Source organism: Lissotriton vulgaris, chromosome 5 (assembly GCF_964263255.1).
Source record: "Lissotriton vulgaris chromosome 5, aLisVul1.2, whole genome shotgun sequence".
In the NCBI taxonomy this organism is placed as follows: domain Eukaryota; kingdom Metazoa; phylum Chordata; class Amphibia; order Caudata; family Salamandridae; genus Lissotriton; species Lissotriton vulgaris.
The window spans coordinates 1450918624-1450942483 of record NC_141693.1 but is presented as its reverse complement, the minus strand read 5'-3'; the positions used below and the strand labels follow the sequence as shown (position 1 = coordinate 1450942483).

Genomic DNA, 23860 nt, shown 5'->3' with positions numbered 1-23860 from the left:
ACCAGGGATACTACTGGAAGGCGCTTCAGAGGATTTGGCAGGTCTTCCTTTCGTTCCTATAAAACATCGCAGCAGCAGCCACAACAGCAGCAGAATACGCTGTATAAATAATACAGAGGAAGACAACAAGCTCGTTCTAGAGGTCGTCAAGCCTCCTCCTCCTCCTCTTCCCCTTCCCAGCCCCCTGCCACCGCAGCAAAGCAGCCCTAGATCCGCCATTCCGGATCATGTGGGTCCAGTTGGGGGCCGGCTTACCCATTTTCTACGAGATTGGGAATTGATTACCTCAGATCTTTGGGTTCTCAATCTCGTGGAGAATGGGTATGCTCTTCCCTTTCGGGAATTTCCCCCAAATTAACCTCCTTGCCAGGGTTTTTGTTCAGAGGACCATCTGCTGCTCCTGCAGGAAGAAGTCCTGGCTCTGTTCAGAAAGGGTGCGATAGAGGTGGTACCAGAGCAGGAGAGGGGTTAGGGGTGCTACTCCCGGTATTTTCTGATCCCCAAGAAGGATGGCAGACTCTGGCCCATCCTAGATCTCAGGATCTTGAACCTTTACCTGAAGCAGGAGAAGTTAAAGATGCTCACCCTTGCACAGGTTCTTCAAGCGCTGCTGGAAGAAGACTGGATGGTGTCGATCGACTTGCAGGATGCGTATTTTCACATCCCAATCCTGAAGTCGCACAGAAAGTATCTCCGTTTCACGGTTGGTTCGCAACACTACCAGTTTGCGGTCCTTCTGTTTGGTCTTACTACTGCGCCTGGAGTCTTCACCAAGGTGATGGCAGTGGTGGCTGCGCATCTCAGAATGTCGGGGATACCTGTATTCCCGTATCTGGACGATTGGCTGATCAAAGCAAAATCTCCAGAGATAGTGCTGCATCATCTGCAGGAGACAACTCAGTTGTTGCACAGGTTGGGTTTTTCGATAAATGTACCCAAATCTCACCTGGTGCCCTCCCAGCGCAACCTGTTCATAGGTGCGGTACTGAATACAACTGTGTGTCGTGCATTTCCTCCTGCTCAAAGGATTCGCAACATACAGGAAAGGATTCCTTTGTTTTTCAATGGAGCGGTCGTTCCAGTCCTGAAGGTCCTTCGCTTGCTCGGTCTGATGGCTTCTTGCATTCTGTTGGTCAACCATGCACGCTGGCACATGAGAGCACTCCAGTGGTGCCTCCGCAGGCAGTGGTATCAGCACGGCGGAGATCTCAGGGAGTCCGTGAGGATCTTGAGAGAAACTGCAGCGGATCTATCTTGGTGGAGTTTGGAAGGCAGCCTGTTACAAGGAAAGCCTTTTCATCTACCTCCATCATTGGCCTCAGTGATAACGGATGCATCCACTCTAGGGTGGGGTGCTCATCTGGGGGATCTGGAGGTCAAGGGTCTTTGGTCTCTAGAGGAAAGGTTGCTTCACATCAACCTTCTAGAGTTGCGGGCGATACGTCTGGCACTCAAGGCCTTCCTCCCTTCCTTTCGCGGTCAGTCAGTTCAAGTCCTGACGGACAACACGACCGCAATGTGGTATGTCAAAAAACAGGGAGGAGTGGGGTCGCAGTGTCTCTGCAGAGAGGTTCTGCGTCTCAATTCCTGGGTTCAGGACCATCAGATTTGTCTGATGGCAAATCATCTGGCCGGAGTTCTGAACGTTCGTGCAGACAGTCTCAGTTTGCAGTTCTCCGCCGACCACGAGTGGAGGCTTCACCCGGAGGTAGTTCGTCACGTCTTCCGGACGTGGAGAACTCCTCGGGTGGACCTGTTCGCCACTCACGAGAATGCTCACTGCCCGTCATTCTGCAGCCTCCAGTTTCCGATGCAGGGAGCCTTGGGGGACGCGCTTCAGTTGAGTTGGGACTCGCAACTCCTTTACGCGTTTCCTCCCATACCCTTGATTCCTCGGGTTCTGAGGAAGATTCGCCAAGACCGGGCCCAAGTCACATTGATCGCCCCGGATTGGCCAAGAAGGGTGTGGTATACAGATCTTCTCCACCTCTCCTCGTGCCCTCGGCTCCGTCTCCTTCACAGGGCAGATCTCCTCTCCCTGATGGAGGGGCAGGTTCTACACCCCCACCTCCAGACCTAAAACCTTCATGCCTGGAGATTGAAAGGGGCAATCTGATTTCCTTTTCTCTTCCGCACGATGTGGTAGATGTCATCTTGTCGGCCAGGCGTGACTCTACCAAGTGCATTTATTCTTATAGATGGTCTAAGTTTGTTGTTTGGTGTGGGGAGAAGTCTGTTGACCCTTTAAGGTCTGGTTTGTCCAATATACTTCAATTCGCACTTTCTTTGGCCCAGCAGGGTTTTGCAGTGGCAACTATCAAAGGTTATTTGTCGGCCTTGTCGGCTTTCCTTTGTTTGCCAGACCAGCCCTCTTTGTTTAAATCTCCAATTGTTTTGCGTTTCATTAAGGGCCTTACAAATAAATTTCCTCCTACACCTTTTATTGTACCTCAATGGGACTTGAACCTTGTTCTTAAGTTTTTAATGGGTTCACCTTTTGAGCCTTTACACACATGTCCCTTGAGACTTTTGTCTTTCAAGACTATTTTTCTGGTGGCAATTACCTCGGCAAGGAGGGTAAGTGAGCTTCAAGCTCTTGGTTTTAAGCCCCCGTTTTTCACCATTCATGCTGAAAGAATGGTTCTAAGACCAAGGCTGCTTTTCTGCCTAAGGTGGTAACTCCTTTCCATCTGGGGCAGTCTGTTACCCTCCCTACCTTTCATCCACCCCCCTCACCCTTCCAAGGAGGAGGAGAGACTTCACCGCTTGGACCCTAAGAGGGCGGTGAGCTTTTACCTGGACAGGACACGAGAGTTCAGGTTGGATGACCAGCTGTTCGTAGGTTTTGCTGGCTGCAAGAAGGGGAAGGTGGTGCACAAGCGCACGCTCTCGAGGTGGATTATCCTCTGCATTAAGATCTGCTACGCCCTGGTGGGTAAGGACCCTCCAGAGGGTAGAAGAGCTCACTCTACTAGAGCAAAGTCATCCACATCTGCTTTGTCTAGGGGTGTTCCACTTGAGGACATTTGTAAAGCTGCGACTTGGGCCTCCCTCCATACTTTTGCGAAGCATTACTGCTTAGATGCCGAAGTGAGGAGGGAGGGTCACTTTGCGCGTGCTGTCCTCCAGGATTTTCTGGTATAGGAGAGTGGACACCCTCCTCCGGGAGTGGGGACTGCTGTGGGACTCTATTCACAAGGTGAGGAATCCACTGGCAGATGTATCTATCAGAAGAACAAGTTACTTACCTTCGATAACGCTTTTTCTGGTAGATACAGTATCTGCCTGTGGATTCCTCACTGACCCACCGCCTCCCCGTTGTCCACTCTACTCTACTATACTTGTATTGTTGTATTGTAAATGTGTATATATATATGTATATATATATATGTGTGTATATATATATATATATATATATATATTCACTGAAAAAACCATAGGTTATAGACCATATATAGTTAGGGATTAGCATTTAAAAAACCTTATTTTATTTGCACAAAACCATTGAAATTCCATTAGTTGCACTAACTATATATCGCGGACCCGCAATCCACTGCTAATGATGTCACATATTACATCATTCATGACATGGTCAGTGACATCACTGATGACATCACTGATGACATCTCAAATGACATCACTGATGACATCACTGATGACAACACCCAGTGACTGTATGTTTCTGTAAAGTTAAAATATGTCTTAATCAGTAATGTCAAATGAGATGTCAGTGATGTCATCAGTGATGTCATTTGAGATGTCATCAGTGATGTCATCAGTGATGTCATCAGAGATGTCATCAGAGATGTCATCAGTGATGTCATCAGAGATGTCATCAGTGATGTCATCAGTGATGTCACTGACCATGTCATGAATGATGTAATATGTGACATCATTAGCAGTGGATTGCGGGTCCGCGATATATAGTTAGTGCAACTAACTATATATGGAATTTCAATGGTTTTGTGCAAATAAAATAAGGTTTTTTAAATGCTAATCCCTAACTATATATGGTCTATAACCTATGGTTTTTTCAGTGAATTTTCAAGGTTTTGTAAATGCAAATTCCTAACTATATATGGTCTATAACCTATGGTTTTTTCTGTGAATTTCATTGGTTTTTTAAAAGCTGATATCTATAGCTGTAAAATATATTCTTTATTAAGTGACGTATCACGTAGCCCGTGAGACGCCTCATGATGCATCGCATAACCGTGACGTATCGTCTCTGCAGCGCAAACCAAACCCAAAACGTAAGCGCGCCAGAACACGCTTAAAGATATATATATATTTTTTTAACCTTAATTAGACAAAATCCACACGTGCACATATCACAAACGTTCAAAAAACACAATATGTCGGACTCCCGTTACGCTGCCGGTTAGCTGCCCGGTTAACGTACCAGGAAGCACCTTTACCGCGAAAAATCGCAACTTTTTTTTTTTCACCCCCCAGGGAACTTTAATAGCCCCCTCATCAATCCTAGGGGTTCAGGAGGGGTCTGCCTTACCCCTTTCATTCATTTACACCTTTTTTTTTTTCCACCTCTTGTCTCTCGATCCCACAGAGAGACAAGATGGCGGCCGCTCCAGACTGTTTACAATGATAACAGCCAATCAGCTTCTCCTCAGACTCCCGTTACACTGCCGATTAGCTTCCCGGTAGCTGCCCGGTTAGCTGCCCAGTTCGCGTACCAAGACGCGTCTCTACGGCGAAAAAATCGGATTTTTTTGTTTGTTTTTTTTTGGCCCCACGTGGCTTTATAATATCCCCCTCATCAATCCTAGGGGGTCAGAAGGGGTCTACCTTGCCCTCTTTCCTTCATTTCCCCCTTTGTTTTGGCCTCCTCTTGTCTCTCGATCCTACCGAGAGACAAGATGGCGGCCGCTCCGGACTGTTTACAATATTGACAGCCAATCAGCTACTCCTCAGACTCCCCTTACACTGCCGGTTAGCTTCCCGGTTAGCTGCCCGGTTAGCTGCCCGGTTCGCGTACCAAGACGCGTCTCTACGGCGAAAAAATCTGATTTTTTTTTTTTTTTTGGGTTACACTGCCGGTTAGCTTCCCGGTTAGCTGCCCGGTTAGCTGCCCGGTTCGCGAACCAAGACGCGTCTCTACGGCGAAAAAATCTGATTTTTTTTTTTTTTTTTTTTGGGCCCGGCGTGGCTCTATAATATCCCCCTCATCAATCCTAGGGGGTCAGAAGGGGTCTACCTTGCCCCCTTTCCTTCATTTCCCCCTTTGTTTTGGCCTCCTCTTGTCTCTCGATCCTACCGAGAGACAAGATGGCGGCCGCACCGGACTGTTTAGAATGTTGACAGACACCGGAGAGCCAATCAGCTTCGCTTCGCAAAGTTCCGATACGCGAAAAGTTCGCGAACCGGAGCGCTGCCCGGAGCGCTGTTACAGATATATATCTTGATTTAAACGTTAATTTCTCAAAATCCACTGAAGCACATATATTGAGACCTAGCAAAGGCACATCGGGCTAACAGTCCCTACAATTTTGCCAAGTTTCGTGCAAATCCATTCAGCCGTTCGAGCTAAAAGTGAGTCCAACCGCCCTATGGAAAACTCAATGTTAAAAACGCGTTTTGGGACCCCCCTTTTTTCTCAGCCCCCCCTTGACGAAACCCCCCCCAAATTTCCAGGAGCTGCTCAGAAACAAAATGTGCCATTTTCCTGAAAATTTCAGCCGATTCCGTCCACAAACGCCAAAGTTATTAGACATAGAATTTTCAGAAATCCCATAGGGAAAAAATCCTAACTATATATACCTACTGGCGACCGCCAGTAGGTAATATATATATATATATATATATATATATATATATATATTGTCAAAGGAAATGGTTATTATGTTTATTGCGCATTTAATTTCCTTCTTTGGTTACACACTATGTGTGTTATTTTGACATTTGTGTACTGTGTATACTGTGTTTATTTCTTCTGTCATCGGTCAGTCCGTGTGCCTTGAAGGCACGGAAAAAAGGGCAGAACTGATGTTATCACGCTGGCGTGGGCCTGATATGGTGTCGGTGACGTCAGCGGAGTCGCGCGCGATGCCGTGCCTCTGTGACGTCGGTCCACGTCGACGCGAAACTACAAAAAGAATTTCCGAATGCTGCTGACGCAGGGGGATATTCACAAGGTGAGGAATCCACAGGCAGATACTGTAACTACCAGAAAAAGAGTTACAGAAGGTAAGTAACTTGTTCTTCACACGCAAAAAGTGAGAGTGGGTTTCCTTGTGGATTGTCTTATGGAGAGTTAGAGAGTTGTGAATGGGAGACATTGTTTTTTGTTATAAAGACTCATGGGACTTCTTGTTCTATTGTTTGTGATCTTGATAAAGTTAATATGGACTACTGAGCAATAAATGGAGACCGTTTAATGCATAATCCTCGCCTCTGTGTCCTTTATAGAATTGAGACTTTCCTTCACAATAGCTAGGAAATTTTATATTCACCATGGCACCACCATAATGTTATTCTTCATAGATGGCAGTTCTTTGACTTGTCAAAAACATATCAAATTAATTTTTTTCCGGAGCGTGTGCTTCTTCTTAAAGTGGTATTTAATGATAAAAACCTCCTTGTTTCAGTTTTCCCAGGCACTTCGTCAGTTTATTGAAGAGCAGGAAATTGTTGACTTGAAGGTTTGGACAAGCCAATTGAAGAGAACGATCCAGACGGCTGAAGCACTTGGGGTAGCCTATGAACAGTGGAAAATCTTGAATGAGATTGATGCAGTGAGTGACATTCTTTATGATCTGTTCATTGTGGGGATGAAAGCTAAATGTTTCTGCTTGGTTGTTTGTAAAAGGGATGTTGAGGGCTGTTGCAAGGGTGGTGGTTTTCAGGTTTTATTTTGAGAAGGAAACATGAATGTGTAAAAATTATATTTCTGTATTCTTGAGGCAGGGCATGCTTACCATTATATGGCCAGACTGCAAGGATGAGAATTATATTTAAATAAAAAAATAAGACGATAGCAATTCCACTTTTCCCCTTTCTTAATTCCCTACCCTATTAGATTCTTTTAGAGAGAAGTTGTATAGTCAAGGTTTAAAAAAACAAATCAAGACTCAAGTTCTATTAACGTGAGCATGATTATAACTTTTTATTTTTGGTACAGGACATAATTCTTACTTTACTACTGTAATAAGAGAGTGAAAGAAACTGCAAACAGCAAATTTGTGATATGGTTGTCGCTTCTTTCCCACATCTCCTAGTGCTTCTGTTGCTCTGCACCAAGCAGATCATATTAGCTTAAGCATGACTCTCTGATACTGTTTATGTGAATCTGTGTGTAACATAAAATGTGAAAGGGTTTCTGTTGCATTTTGGTAGCATAAATACTTTTTCAGGAAGAAGACGGATCATATGGCAATCTGCCACCCAACCTATCCCACCTACCCAAAACTATCAGTTTACCTACTAAATGTCCATCTCTCCGGAACAATATATTTCAATGGAAAGTTCAAGGTGGACCACCATTTCATTATCTGCTGATGTGAAGGCCAGCACCATCCCTAGCCCTGGATGAAAAAGCACCCATGGACCCACCTAGAGCCTAGTGTATCATGGAAATCTATTTACTATTTAAAAGTCAACACTAATAATGTTTTCTGTGTAGGTGTAATAGTAACACCCACCCTAGGTAAAAATCCCACTCCTGTTATAAAAGCCTTATTGATACACCCTTCACAGTTGCTAAGCTTTGTGATTTCTTTGATGTGTGGGTAGCCACCCGGCCTTTTTATGTACTTCAAAGCAGATCAATTACAAAACCCTAAAAGAGCAATACAACTTCCTATGAAGCTCTAAATCCTGAGCTTCATATAATTAGCTTAGCTTTGGCATATTTAGTTAGGTTGATTATTATTAGCAGAAAGTAGTGTAGAGTTCATTATTTAGCAAAATATGCTATGGTCAGTAATTAACTGTGTCTGTGATTGTCGATGGGCACCACCGACACCTTCTTAATCAGACTGGAAGTGGTTTGTATTATTCCTACCCTTTCCAGCCTCCTGCTGCCTTCATTCACAGATCAGCTGGAGACAGAAGAACAGTTTTTTTTTTTATTTCCACCAAGATGCTGGAGATACGACTGACAGTACATTCATTCTTTACTATTTGTTGTATGGGTAGCTTACTAGTAACACAAACCGTAATGAGAATGTAGGTAGGACAGTAGTTCGCTTTCTAAGAATGCTTCTGCTCTTGCCAGGCTGAATGTGAAGCTGGGTGGATCACTATCGGACGTCTGTGTTAAGACTCTGCCATCCTCCCATCTGGTGGCACTCTCGAGGGCACGCTGGGGTACAGCTGTATGACAGAACTCTTTCGAACAACTTGCTTTTCCAGCTGCACATTACATCCCAGTCCAGGACTCCACTCCATTTCCAGATGCATCATTGTCCCTGTAGTCCGTTATGTTTCCAACCCCTGCCTCAATTATGTCCTTGCGATGGCACTCTATTCTCTATCTGAATCCCCGGATCCTGGATACTGACCCCTTTGTACCTGCCTTCTGGACGTTTTAATCTCTTGTCTCCGATCCGTATGTCGTTTCTGGCCTTCTATTACTGTCTCGTGCCTTCTGAGGTTGCTGGTTTTCCCCTTTCCAAGTTCCAGTTGGTAGTTCCCTCATTGCTTACATCTGGCACTCTCACTGCATCTTTGCTTCTACCCTCATTTCAGCCCTGAGAGCTCAGTGTGCAGAGGCTCACAACTGACGTTTGATGAGTCTCCTTGTGCTCGGTTGTTTTCCTGGTACTGTCATTCTGGCTTGTTGTTTTGATTCAGTTTCCCTTATTTTCTGAACCCATTTTCCTAAGTTTTGGCTATTTTGTAGTATCTGGTCCTGTTTTTTATCCTGCTTTTTAATAGCAAGGCAATAATAGAAACAAGTCCTACTTCAATCCTAATGACCTGCCTTTTAATATACAATATGTTTCTGTCTTACCTAGATAGGGTGCAGACTTTTCCTAGTCTTCTTGTCTGTACTCATAGTTCTGTGTATTCCAGTCCTGCTTCTGACCTTGACTCCAGCCCTGCTTTTCCCTGAGCTCAGTACTCCCTAAGTTTCTTTACCTTTCCATCAATATTTTCATATCACCTGGCAGACACATGTTCACCTGAGTGCGAACTCTAAGACTGTTATTTTTTATTTTGGGGGGGGGGGGGGGGGCGGGGGGGTAATTCCCCTGCTCACACTGGCCATATGAATGAGTCTGCTTTGCAGTACCTGATTTGGAGAGCTATTTTTTTTTAATTATAAAGTCACATTTTGCAATTTAATGAATTTACTCTTGGATTGCAACCCTGCCTTTACTGATAGGGACCAGATTGACACCGGCGTCACTGGACACCATCTAGCCACTAAGCAGCTCAAACCAGGCAGGTTCATAGAGATGATCAGGTGCACGCATTGGGCGATGTGATTGTTGGCCAGAAAGTCGTGTAGGCCTTAGATTTACTCTACGCCATCTGGGTTTGCTAAATCTCTTCTTTGAAGGCCGTTTCCTCACCCTCAAACATATTAGTGGATGTGATGACACTAACACCCTAGTTTATAGATTACCAGCACACAGGCTGCTATGACATGTTGGTATAATAAACCCTGCAAACCTGAGGAGTTCTCACTGATTCAGATGTCTCTAGCCCCAACAACTGGTGAGTAGTTCTTGAAATGCTATAAATAAAATGTGCCTGCCTTCTGGTCACAGCATCAACCCTGATCAAGCTGACCTCAGTGTGACGGTATCCGAAAGGGTATGGAGGTTCTCCTAAGATTAGAAAATATGTATCTATAAACTATAGACATAAACTCTTCCATTTTTACTTCCTGAGATTATATTATACACACAAGTTGTTACATGGCATTGATACTACACACTCTTTAGGATACGCTAGATGCACAGTTGACCTTGCAAAATATTTACGCCTGGCATTGTCTATATGACCTCAACCCAGAAGTTGTGGACATGTGGGCCATTAATGACATAATGTCTGCCTGTGTGGCCAACACACCCTTGATCTTGCTGCTAGGCTATCTCGCTGACATCCCAAGTGTGATCAGGCATTTGGCTGCTTTACTGATACTGCTTCCTAATCAATGCGTGTTGTGAGATGAGGGGTCCCATTCTTAAGAAACGGGCCTGGCTTTAAGGATGTTATGTTTTTGGAATCAAAGGGCTAAGACCTATGCTACCATACTGCCTCCACAGACGAGACCAACTACTTGCTTAGTGTGGCAGATGTAGCTGAGCTACTCAGAATGTCCTTGATGGATTTTAACACCTTCTTCTTAATTCATTGATGAATAATGTACTTTTTGTCTGCTGTTCCTTAAACCCTGTCGCTAAGGGTCCCTTCCCAGTCTGTATGTGCTGGCCAGAGGGGATCTTTGCTGGCCTTCCATTGATGACCCTTAAGCATCATAGGACAACTGCACTTGGAATGCTGTTTTGCCAGCTACCCTGTGCATACATGTAACTCTACACTGTCACTGTGAATCATTGTACGCAGTATATATTGGCGCCACTATTGAGATATGGTTTTATTTTTATATTTTTTAGTACACTTCATGAATGGGGCTTCAAACTTCACCAGACACTGTCGTTTTCGTGTTTAAAAACTCAATAAATGAATGTTAAAATAAATACGATCTTGTTTGAGCTCTTTTTTGAAATAGAGGCGAGACGGTGCTTGACTTATTTTCACTAATTGAATTCCATGCCTTAACACGAAGAGGTGCAAATTGCTCTCCGATCTTCCCTTTTCTGCCTTGGCTGGCCTTGGGCTGCCGATGTTTCTGCTGCTGCTGCTTGTCTTTTGCAGCCTTCTGAAAACCATATCTTGGATAAAAGTGGTACGGTGGGGAGACAGTACACTGCCGTGGGGGTTATTCAACAGGTCTTGAAGGTGATGCAAATGTGTATGGGGAGCCAGTAGCGGTATCTGATCATTAGAGTTAACTTGTTAAACTACAAATGCGATGAATGATGTGTGCCATTTTATGAAGGATGCTTTTCAGAGGAGTCTAATAGGTGTCTGGGAGGCTGGCCAATAAAGTGCTGCCTCAATCCTATTGTTATAGTCTTTGTATCAATTTGTGATAATCCACAGAAATCAAGGCTTGGATAGTGAGGAGGCAATTCTTCACCTGGGTTATTTTGTGGTCAGATGTGACGCCCTGAGATGCACGTCCTCTTCACACGAACGAATGCTGATCATGTCAGCGAGCAGGGTATTAATTGGCGCCAGAAATATGTTGAAAATTAAAAGTGAGAGCAAGGAGAGAGGATTTGGCATAACGGCGAGGGTGGTCGACTTAAAATCTGGGGAACCGGGTTCGATTCTCTGCGACGATGCTCAACATCCTGTGATTCTGGGCAAATCACTTTATCTCCTCGTGCCCAACAAAAATGAATGTGTCCTTATGTAACGCAACTGGTGCTCATGTAAAGTGCTCTGATACCTGATACCTTCGGGCAAGGAAACGCTATATAAAACTTCGAAAAAAAGGAGGCATAGCTGGAGAATGCTGCGTGGGATTGACATGTTCTAGAAGAGCTCCTTTTGTCCTGTTGCAACATGTTCATCAGGCACAACTCATCCATTGTAGGTCAGTGCCAGACTGTTGCATTCACTTGGGGATCAAGCCGTGCGTAATTTGTACCAGTGGTTTACGGTGCTCAGCACCAGCACTTAATCATCAACAAAGGCGCTTTTCATCAGTTAAGGACACATTCAATATGGGGAGATTAAGTGATTTGTCCAGAATCACAGGATGTTGGGCCGACGCCAAGACTTTATCCTGGTTCCCCAGCTCCTAAGTCTACAGCTCTGGCCATTACACCGCATCCTCTCCCCACTTCCATGGTTAGAAGTTGGTTCTGTTTTGGGCAGCAGTATCAAGAAAATGGGCTGGTACACGCTGCCTCCTGGCGATAGCCCCAGCACTTATGTTTTTTACAAATCAACCACTTGGATCAAGGGTGTGGAATGCTGCATCAGCATGGAGGAGGCCTTGGTTTTCTGAAGGAAGGCATTATTTATGATTTTTGTCATTAGCAGTTGGTTGTGTTTTGGGCAGCGGTATCAAGAAAATGGGCTGGTACACGCTACCTCCTGACGATAGCCCCAGCACTTATGTTTTTTACAAATCAACCACTTGGATCAAGGGTGTGGAATGCTGCATCAGCATGGAGGAGGCCTTGGTTTTCTGAAGGAAGGCATTATTTATGATTTTTGTCATGGAGCTGATTCTGATGGCCTTCTGATTTGATCTTACTTTGGAATGGTAGGCGCTTGACTGGGTTATAGTTTGCAAGTAATGTTTTTCCAGATTGGTGTGAGAATTGACAGACTGTCTGAATTTGAGAGCATCGGTGTATATATATTTATTTTACTATTCCCAGGTGGGGTGCTGAAGTGGTATGCCACATAGGTAGCATGCAACATCGTGTAGGGTGTTTGGTTGGGAGAGGGTTGTCTAAACATTAAACCTATGTGTGTTTTCATGTTGTGCTTGATGGCCACTGAGGTACGCTTATTGGGCCATCGGATGAAGCACTTAATTTGGTGAATGAAAGGAATAAGGAATACATGCTTTAGTTTTGCTTTGCTATATGCTGGCGGCATTAGTTAGCTCCTACTAACCCTGCTCCATTATTTTGGTTTTGCCTACCAGGCAATGTAAGCTGTCTGTTTGAGAAAGACCTATTAAGGGCTTTAAAAAACTTGCAGTGGGCTTCAGACTACTCATTGCTTACCATTGTTTGGTTTTATTATCACTCTGGCTTGCGTCTTATTCAGTAGCTTTCCTTCTTCAATTCAAATAAAGAAATTGATACCTATGACATTCTGTAGGCACACCCATGCGTGGTGATGCACACACGCACCCACTTACAGAATGACACAACTAGCAACAATGGTTGCGTCATCGTGCCTTTAGGTTTCTTCTTTTTGTCTGTGGCCAGTGCTGTACAGTATCTGCAAAAAACACTGTCAAAGCCAATAGGTTCAAAAGGAAGACCTACTGACTTTGCTAATGCTAGTTTATTTTTGTAGTTATTATAAGGTAGATTCCGGACCGGTTTCTGTATTGGTTATCGCATTAAGTTTGATCATATTGCTGCTTTATGAGGCTGTACATGTATTAGGAGGACGGAAAAGAGGGTTTAGGATCTGCCCGGAGGGACGGTGATACAGTCCTCTTGTGTGATTGTCATGGTAGGGTGAGAAGCAAAGGTCAGAGTATATAGCTTGTGAACCTACAGTGCCGGAAAAAGTTTTAGTTCTTCGTTAGTCAGCATTGTTTGAGAGATCTTTGTATAGTAGGCCTACTTTGTGATTTGCCTTTCCACTTACTGTAGGGGAGGCTAGTTGCAATGGTCTGGACAGGACACTGGTTCATATAGCCATCCTGAAATCGTTGGATCACCTGTTTCTATGTGCTAAAGCTAGATTAATGTTTGTCATGCAGCCTGTCTTTGATACATGCTCCTGTGAGACCCCTTAGTGTTTAACAGAGAAGCAGCCAGAAGTAGTGTAGGTGTTCTGGGGTGGCTGTTCCGTTTTGATAGGGAGCTTCCTGGAGGCTGTAGCCAGCAGCATGTATTAACTACAGGATTACAATGCTCTAATTTGTTGGAATGGCAAATGGGAGTGGCTATCGTGGTAACAGCCAGGTTTTCACCACTCTCTTGTACTTTAAGTGTTCTTGAGTACAGTAGACCTTGGCTGGTGGAGGGGTCCAAAGTTTTGCTGCTTGAACTGAAAGAAGATATACTCCTATGGATTCTGTATGGTAAGCTATAATACGATGCTATGGGCCAGTCTGGAGCATAGCTGTCTGTATTGTTTGTATGGTGTACATTTTATTTTAGGGCACAGTAGTCTTTTTCCTTGGGAGGCTAGGGTACTACGTGCAGTCCTTTGAACATTCTCTCTTGCTACCGGTAGCAGGTGTGGTTCTTGTAGGATTGATGTGTGTTCCCTGCAGTATAGATGGAGAAGTAGACTTGCTGCAGCATTCTTAATTTGTTGTATAATGAAGCAGAGCGGTGTCAAGATGGATGCCACTGCCATAGTTCAGCTTAGATATCACAAGTGTGCGAATGGCTTCCACCTTTTGTTGGTATCCAAGATATGGGTAGATCTGGCGTAAGATTTTCAAGGTGTGAAATGTTCTTCCCATTACTTTAACTTGTTGTATCAGGAACAGGTTTGAATTCATGGTTCCTTCTATGTTCACTTCTCTGAATATGGTTGAAGGGTCATGCAGTAACCTTGGTTGATATTTTTACCATTGTCCACAGGTTTATGATCCCTGTTTTTGTGATGTAAAGCTTCAGATGACCGTTCATCATCCATGTATCTTATAGCTAGGAGGCAGCCCGCCCATCCACTGGATGGCTTCTGTTCTGTCCATTTGTAGGATAATTTGAGTATTATCTGCCTAATTATACTATAGAGATTGAAGGATTTTATCCTATTTAGTAAAAGAGTGAAGTAGATTTTAAATAAGAAAAGGAAGTGATGGATCCTTTATGAGACCTTTACACAGTTGGGTGTAAAGAGCTGACATAAAAGGAGGTAGGAATACAAGGCTTTTCTTTTCCCTGAAGTACGAGGCATTTCAGTATATTGAGGCCTCTAGGAGAGTTTGCAAGAGGAATATGTCAAATGCTGGTGGTGGACCAAGGAGTAGTAGGGCAACAGGGACATTATTTTTTGCTATGAGCTGTAGATCATCCCATGTAAATATTGGGGCAGATTCCGTGCCATTAACTGGTCTAAAGCCAGGTTGCTGATCTGATATTATCTTACGTTCCTCAAACACAGTTGTGAAAAGGCTGCTTTTTAAAATAGTTTACCGAGGAGGTTCATACATCTGGGGGAGGCAGCTCCAATAATTTGCTTTGAATGTTCCTAGCTACCATATCATTTGAGTGTTGCAGATGGAATTGTCATGTGGAGGTCCAGTTCGAGTGAGCTGTCAAGGTGCTGTTAAATGCTGTTTATATTTTCTTTGTCCTTAAAGTTGTCGATGACTGAATATTTCTTGGAGTTGTTTGCTGGGTGTATTTGTTTGGGTTAATTCAGTGCTCTATGGCCATGGAGAGTGCTCTGCTTTGTTGGAGTCCTTGCTGATGATGCTTCTGTAGTTGATAGATGTAGCCTTTAAATTTAGTTGCTTGCATGTGAGCAGAGATTCTGCAGATCGTTTGGCAGCTGCATGCATCTCCGTTCTTTTTGAGAGGGCAGTATACACAACTTTTTAAATTGACTTCTTTATCAGATCAGACTAACAGGATGTGATGTCTTAGTGACAAAGACCAGAATGTAGGCTGGTGGCAGTGTTCTGCACAAAATGCAACATCTCCATTAGGAATTTGGGAACTCCCATTTCAGGGGCTCAGCTGTAATTTGTTTAGGAAGAAGATAAGTGTTAACTTTCCTAATTTGTCAATCTTATGTAAGTAATTGAAAATTTTTCAGGATACTTTCAGTTGGGTCAAAATAAAACATGCCACAACTGTATTAATTCCAGGAACCAGGAAAACCGTGTTGGAAAGAAAGCCCAGATGTTGTGCTTTGGTTTAGGTTTAGGAAGAAACATCATTGATTCTAGTCAGAAATGATTAGTGCCGAGAGTTTACAACCTGACTCTTGTTACAACTGAACTTCAATGCATTCTGAGCCACTCAATGTGTCACAATCCCAATAAGCAGGAAGTTCTGAAAATAATCTAATATCACGCCTAGATCAGAATTAAATCTGAGGAAGACCTTGGTGTCCGCCTTATTACAACTGCATTATATAGTATGGCACTTGTAATAAAAGGTCAACAGGATACCCTTCGCATTTATAATAAAGTAATCATCTGCCAAACTCTAACTCAGACCCCAAATCAAATCAAATCAAATCAAGAAGGCCACAAGAACCACAAAGCTGAATAAAACACTGCTGTGGGGAGATGCTTAGCAGACCACACACTTCTGCTGTACTTCGTGTATGGCAGACGTTATGCAGCCTGTGCTCGGTTCGAAAAAGCGATGGCAGTCTAGTGTATGAAAAAGCCAATCTCTGGGCTTGGTTGCTCATTCAGGAAGTATGGATGGACTAGGTGATCGCTTCAAAACCTACTAACAAGTGTAGACATTCCAAGGCTGTAGGTGATATCTAGCTGTGATTAGATAGCAAATCTATAGATTGCCTTATGAAAGCATGATTAGAGGAGTTGCATCATAAGTTGTCATTGAATGATACCCTCTTGATAACAACTAATTTACTATTGCTGTTTGTTCATATTGTTCATATTCTAGGGTGTGTGCGAAGAGATGACCTACAAGGAGATTCAGGAGCAGCATCCGGATGAATTTGTGATGAGAGATCAGGATAAATACCTTTATCGCTATCCAGGTGGCGAGGTGAGTAACCAGCAGAACACTGTTTTGTAAGATCTGCTACTTTGAACTTTCCTTGCAAGTGATGTTAATTGTTAAAATGTCTAGGTTACAAGTTCAGATTTACAGCTTGCAACAAAAATACCACTCCGTCCCGTTTCGTCTTACATAACTAGTCTGTTGTATTGCTATCACATCAACATCTGGTAGATTGATGGTTTTGTTTCCTGGTTTTTCCTCACTTCCTTGACTGACTCAGATGCCCTGCTGAGCCCATTTATTTATTGTGGATCATTTGTACAAAGCATCTGCTATCCCAAAAGGAATGAAAACTTGCAGGACATATCTCAGGGCCATTGGACGCCCCCCAAGAGCCCGCTCTCTCCAGTGGCCCTAGTCTATCAATATACCTAATAGCAGTATAAGCTTGTCTTGGCATATTCAAGTGGGCACCTTTCTATCTAAGTTACTCTAGTTACACTGGTTAGAGGCGGCAGACCCGAGAGCAGAGGACGGCCCGGGACCAGGGTTCGATTCCCGGAGCGGCTGGTTTCTGGACCAGGGTCAGCGGACTCGATAATTCTCTCTCCTCGGTGCCCACTCTGATCAGCGATCACACTCGGCAACTCTGGGCATTAGCTTGCCTCATCTTCACTTACGGCCCCACCAGACCGCCGGGGATGCCTGGTCTCACCCTGGAGATACCCATTAAGGGACCATCTCTCAGGGAAGTCAGGAAGGGTTTCGCAGCGGTCGAAGCGCCTTGGGACCCTCTGGGTAAGTAGTGCGCTATATAAATGCCTATACATTATACATTACATTACATTACATTACTCTAGCACCCAACAAAGGAATGCTTCCCTCTTTTTATTTGTTCATCATCCATGGTGATTAAGATTTGCTTCACTTTCTAATTGTGAGCCTGCCAAATAAAACAAAATAAATTCTTATATGAAAGAATTATTTTCAATAATGATTAATATTTTGATTTAGACAGCCTAATAATGCAGTTTCTTTTCAAGTGCTATAAATACCAGTTAGCCAATTTATTGGTACATATTCTATCAACCTTGGATAGATAAACATATTGTTTGTGTAACTGGCATTCAAGCTTATGGCCTGCATTTCACAACAGAAGTAAGTTATCTCTGTATATCGGATAGAGACATCAAGCAGCAGATTCCTTAACTTAGAATACCCCCAGGCGTCAGACTGTATATGGAGAACTTTCCGGAGCAGCACCTATGCGCGCCAGGGGGCGGCGCCGCACGGCTCTGCCCCGACGTTGTCCTTGGACATGATGTCAGCGGAGCCGTATATGCCCCTCCCGGCATTCAAGCTTATTGTCTGCATTTCACAACAGAAGTAAGTTATCTCTGTTTATCGGATAGAGACATCAAGCAGCAGATTCCTTAACTTAGAATACCCCCAGGCGTCAGACTGTATATGGAGAACTTTCCGGAGCAGCACCTATGCGCGCCAGGCGGCGGCGCCGCACGGCTCTGCCCCGACGTTGTCCTTGGACATGATGTCAGCGGAGCCGTATATGCCCCTCCCGGCGGGCTGACCTCCGTTTTTCTTCTTTTTGGCACCCCAACGCGGATCCTGGAAAACCAGCGGTTCCTTGGCCTGTTTTTCGGGTCTTCTCTACGCCTTCGGCGTCCCGGAACAGTGTGCAAAGCCTTTTGGCTTTAAGGCATGTGAGACCTGTGCACGTCAGATGTCTGTAACGGACCCGCACGCCATCTGAATGTAGTTTGTAGGAGTGCACCACGACTCCAAAGAGTGCGACGTCGGTCAACAAATGAAACTGAAGTCCTTACGGGAGCGTTGTATGAAACTACTGGCCACACGGCAGTCCGGTCCTGCACCTTCGCCTCAACGCTCTCCCTCTCGGGATCAAACCCATTCCCGAGGTAGTTTCCGCGGACGTCATTCGGAGGCGAGTAAGCACAAACCTAAGTCGCGGAGGTCTTCCTCCCATACGTGTCATGCTGATGCCCGTTCCTCTCTCTCCCTGCCAGGCACAGGCGTCCGGCAATCGCCTCCTCCGTACCCTCCCTTTCCGGGTGTCGGAGTGACGCGTGCCGAAATGGAGGCTTATTCCAAAGCACTCCACTCTTACTTTGGGTCACCCCCTCACCCTGGTGTGCCTTCGGGTCCATAGAGGTGGAAGGCACTCGTGTCGGGTCCTCGCCGGTGGATTCGTCCTCTGCACTGGCTGTGTGCATCGACTCCGGTTCCGGAGCCGATACGACTCCGACAGGACATGACCCAGAGGGCCCTCTCAGTCACCCGTCCAGACCACCCCTACAGTCACAGCATAGCCCTGAGCAGCTTCCTGCAAAGACATCTGAGGTGGTGCCGGGCTCGACGCCCTGTTGACGTGTTTCCTCCCCACATGTTGCAGTGAGGTCGACGTCGGATGGCCCCATGGCCACGTCCCCTTTGGAGGTCATCGACGTCCAGATGACTACGACTCGGCGTCGGTCGGCACCGGTGCCGACGTTAACGCCTCCTCTTTTGCATTAGGTTGGTGTCCCACCCAACTCCTTAGACATCGATGCGACTCGCACGCGGCATCGGTCGTCACCGGGGCCAGTGCCTATGCCTCCTCTTTTGCAAGAGGTTGACATACCTCTGGACTCCCAAGATCTGAGGTAGTTTCGGTCAATGGTGCAGGTACCTGGTGTTGCGTGGCCTTCGGATCAGCCTCCGGCTCCTCCACTTTTGCTGTCTAGTAGATGGGTTAGTCTCTAACTATCTTCTACCAATGGTTGATTGTCACCTCCCTGGTTGGCAACAGAGGCTAGTGCTGCCTACGCACACGGGCTATTCACAGGGTGGCATCTATTCTTCGTTTTCAGCCCCCTGTGGATTCCCTGCCTTCTGATCCTTTGTTGGATCTTATCCACATGGAGCCAGTTGAGGTAAAGCCTTTGCTGCCCCTTGGGGCGCCTTTGTTTGACATCATGCTTGGCACATGAGCAAGGCCTTCCTCTGGTGACCCTGTTGATCGGGCCATTGTACGTCGACACCGTCCTGCCCCGTATGATCCGCTCTGCCTGTCCCTTCACCCTAGAGCTCATGGCCTAGTTGTTCAGGCGGCTTTTGACTTAGTCTTTTTCCGCCTTGCCACTGTTACCCCCCACCAGGGAGTCTAGGTGGTTGGAAATGTGTGGTCGCCAGCTTTTCGTCTCCACCAGTGCTGGTATCCGCGCATTAAATACGGCTTGCGTGTTCGCATGCACATACTCTACTCTTTGGGACTTGGTTGAGAACCTTCTTCCTTCTATTCCAGAAGGGCCACTGGTAGAATTGCTTCGTCTTCTGCATGATGGCAGCGGAATGTTGCAATTTTCCCTCTGCTCCGCCCTTGACGCCGCTGACTCGGTGGGACGAGTTCTTGCTTGGACTGTGGCTTTGTGCCGCCATGCATGGCTGCGCGACAGTAGTTTCCCAGACAATGTTTGGGATGCTCTTAGGGATCTGCCATTTAATGGCGAGGACCTTTTCGACCATTCTGCGGTCTCCCGCCTCTTGTCTGGACTACCTTAACTCTTGCGGCATGACTTCCTGCCTCGTGTTTTTCTTCTGCATGGGCAATGTTGCCTTGTTGGTTAGATTTTTTTTCAAAAAAACAAAACAAAAAAAAATCCTGGGTTTTTCCATAGTGCCTGGATAGTGTAAGTGGTTGTTCCGCCATTTCAGTATTCGTTCAGTACAGCCGGATGGCTGGTTCTGTCATCCTTCCACTCCTCTGAATGTGTGTTTTACCCAAGAGGACCCCCCTTGCAGGGGTTGAGACTTCTCCTATGTGGGGTATTTGCTGGCTTTGGGGTGACTGACTTAGCCTTGGTACACTCCTATGTCTTCTTCACGGACATCCTTCTGGGGGTCAGGCTGTCCTATTTTTCTGCTGCTATCCTCCCGTTAGCATCGCTCTATTGCACTTCGGTTGCAATTGGCTCCACTTGTCTGTAGTGCTTCTCAGGCATGGGGTCTTTGCCATACGGTCTCTCCCTTGCCTGCCTTGACGAGGTCTTTCTGTTTTTTCAGCGTTAGTGATCCTCTTCTCTATAATGACTGCTCTTCTTTTAATGGCCACTGTCTCTCGGGGCCCTTGTTCCTTCACTTCAGGCGCAGTTCTTTCTCAGATGACGCCCTGTCCTCGTTTTGCGCCAGGGCCAGGAGTAGCTGTGCGGCATGCTTACTACTATTGGCGCAATCTTGGGTACACCCTGGTATGTTTGCGTTGTTGTTTCTATGGTCAGCCCTTACTTGGCTTGTTTTTCAAGGTAGCGGATTTACTATGTCCATCTCTGCTGTACATTGTCTTATCGTTTTTAGAACACAAGGGAACCCAGTCGGAGGCCTTCGGACCATGGGTTAGTTACCTTATTACAGAAAACAGTGGTCCTGAGGGTTTACAATAAGACAAGAGGATAATAATATAGACTACAGTCAGGGCTATATTTTTCAACGCCCAGCCGGGCGTGAGTTTATTTAAGGAATAATGTAGAATCGTGTTGACCCAAAGGGGGGCCAAGGTAAGTGGCGAGATGGGGCACAATCCTGTACCTATCCCAAAAAAAGTTAGAAAAACCAATCACAGCGAGAGAGATAGAAGAGAAAAGAAAGTTTTTCAGGCAAGAAACAAGTTTAGAGCCAGAGGGTGATTTGCAGTTACAGTAAATGTTTTCAACAAATTCAACCTACAGTGTAAACAATTTCAAGTATATATATTAAATCATATGTTACACTGTATAGTGCGTCGACGTTTCGATCCCTAAGGGCTCATAATACACTGGGATCATCATCAGGACAGTTTTATAATTAATGCCTGCATTACAATGCGACAGCCTGGCACTAATTTGGAGCAGTCGCTAGGAGTTGGCAGTAGTAGTTCTGAACGGTGGAGAGATAGTTCTCACGGGTTCGGGTAACTGGATGCTGGCTACGCTTGGAGTAGCCGTCAGGGTGGAGTCACAAGGGATGGTACTCCGTATTGGAAAGGATTAATCCGTACGGAGGAGGGTGTAGTCTGCTTGAGTCTGCAGCCACGAGTTTGCTTGCGTCTCGGTCGAAGCGGCAGCGGGGCGGGTGAAGCACAATGGACTTCTTCCCTTTTTCCTTTTGCAGCGGACTCGCGATCGGATTGCATGAGACCAAAACAGTCTGTAACTTGGTTCTGGGCCAATGGAAGTTAGCACAGGGATTTGGCTCGTAAGCCTTTGTGTACGGCATTAGAATAGTCTACGCGTCAATAATGACTGTTAAGGCAGGCTATACTTTGCGGAGTAGTTATTAAGAAGAGTATGCATTCAATATAAATGGAGAAGTGGGATTACACAAGTGATGTCTGTGTTCTTTGATATGAATGGAGATCTGTTTAATTGGTTGATGTGCTTTCCAGGAATAATGTAAACAAAGAAAAAGTTGCACCTTTTTATTCCTTCCCTGGTTTGCAGATGTTATGGTAATAACATGTAGTCAAAAGTCATCGATGATTCCAGAAGTATTAATGTGTATATTTTTTCTTCAGCCCCAGAAAAATTCGCAGATGTTCTTTGGGTATTTATTCTTTGTTTTTGTAAATTTATTTAATTATTGTTTATTTTTCAAATCAAAGCATACAAGTCCGTCGGGAGAATTAGAGGTAGAGATATGTATACAAAAAATTAGCAGGCTGAATTGTGGTCCTTTTATAACGCACAGAACGGAAAAAGAGCAGAAAAAACAAAGTTCTGTGAACATAACAGTTGTGCATCAACTGTCACATCCCTTGTGAATAATCATCGCAGACCATAGCATAGCAAGGTCGTATATCTCCCCCTACAAACAATTCCCAGATGTTCTCTCACTGGTAGTAGAGTTGTGTCTGTTCATTTCCGGACATAAATGCCCAATCTTGGAATAAATTGTTTTGGTCTAGATTAAAATGAATACGATACTCTAGTGTCTGGCCCAAGCTCCCTTCATTGAGTTGCAGTATACCCAGTGTATATCTTTTTAAGGAAACACAGACCATGACCAATTAACTGATTTTGTGGCATGAGTTTAGAAGAACAAGTCAAGGACGGACGGTGGCATTAGGGGCGTGGCCACGGAGGCGACCAAGAAGGCCGCCTTTGCTTGAAGCTCCGCCATACGGGCTCCGATATAATCCGTTTTTCATGATGTGGGAGCGATCCCCTACCGGCAGTCACCCTCCATCTGTCCCGGGAGCATGAGTGGAACAATTTGAGGCACAGAGCGGCTCGCTGTGTGAGGCGGAGCTGATATGCGGAGAGCCTGCACGTGAGATGGGTGCAGCCTGTCTGCCTTTCCCCGGATGTGGAGCGGACGCTGAGGATAGCGGTGAGAGTGGCCCTGGTGGGTGCTCGGTGCCGATTTTGGCTTCCCCCTGCCCCATTGGATCAGCTTCCCCCTCCCGTCCCCCCCTCTGGTACTGTTTGCCGGGTCCCGCTGTGTGTGGGACGTTCGCGGGGCTCCGTAGGCCTTGTGGGCGTCGCTGCGCTGGGCCTCAGCGTACTGGTTCTGGCGGGGGTGAGGCGGGCTAGCAAGGGGGCCTTGCTGTTGAGACCGGGGGCTGCGTTGGCACTGGGCCCCATCGGGTGAGCTAGAGGGGAGCGCTGCCAAGTTTAAGGGAGGTGAGCGCGATCAGGTGTGGAGCACCGAGATTCCCTCCCCGGCTATACAACGCTGCTGTACACCGTCTGCTTCCTCGTGTTTGGCTCTCTGCTGGTTGGGGGTCATAGGGGATCTATTTTACTCGAGCACTGGGCCACAGCTGTTACATCATTGTGGACTGGCCTAACACACATGTACTGTCCCTGCTGCTCACCGACATTTCCTCGCTCACTCCACTGTGGCCATTTTGCATTCCATCATTGACTAAACAACCTACGCTCTCGTTTGCTCTCTTCTCTGTGTGGGGGGTCTGGGCTGCGCTGCCGTTCTCTCGCCTTCCTGGGATGCTGCCAGAATCCTACCATTTCTCAGTGCTGCCATAGATGCCCTACTCCACCGCCGACCGCTGGGAGGTTCCATTGAGTTGCTCTTCTGTTGGGGTGTTCCCACGCGACGCCCCTGAACATCTCCGAACCTGCTGATTTGCTACACCCGTATGGCTCCTGCGGCAATTGGGGGCACCTTTACTCTCCCTGCATCATGGGGAGAAAAGACCCTAAACAACGCACACTTCAATTCGATAAAGCCCCCTGCCCCACCTCAGACTACCCTCCCGACATGGCGGATGGTGCACAAGGCTCAGAAGACTCCGCCTCCCTTACTGCAGCTACGCTAAAAGAGTCGAGAGCTGGTTTCAAGACGCTGGACGGCAGATTTGATGCGCTAGACAAGAAATTGGCTGACATGGGTGCAAAAGTCCAGGCGCACGACCGGAGGTTGGATGTGGTGGAGGCGAGGGTCTC

General features: G+C 45.8%; 1 protein-coding gene across 1 annotated transcript in view; it reads left to right on the top strand.

Moving 5' to 3' along the window:
* The window catches only part of LOC147712728 (6-phosphofructo-2-kinase/fructose-2,6-bisphosphatase 2-like), a 235129-nt gene that overhangs the window by 182243 nt on the left and 29026 nt on the right, over positions 1–23860 (top strand). Inside the window, exons 10-11 of the mRNA XM_086919698.1 lie at positions 6606–6752; positions 16344–16448. Coding sequence (XP_086775824.1) covers positions 6606–6752; positions 16344–16448 — 252 coding nt within the window. The remainder of the gene's footprint in view (positions 1–6605; positions 6753–16343; positions 16449–23860) is intronic.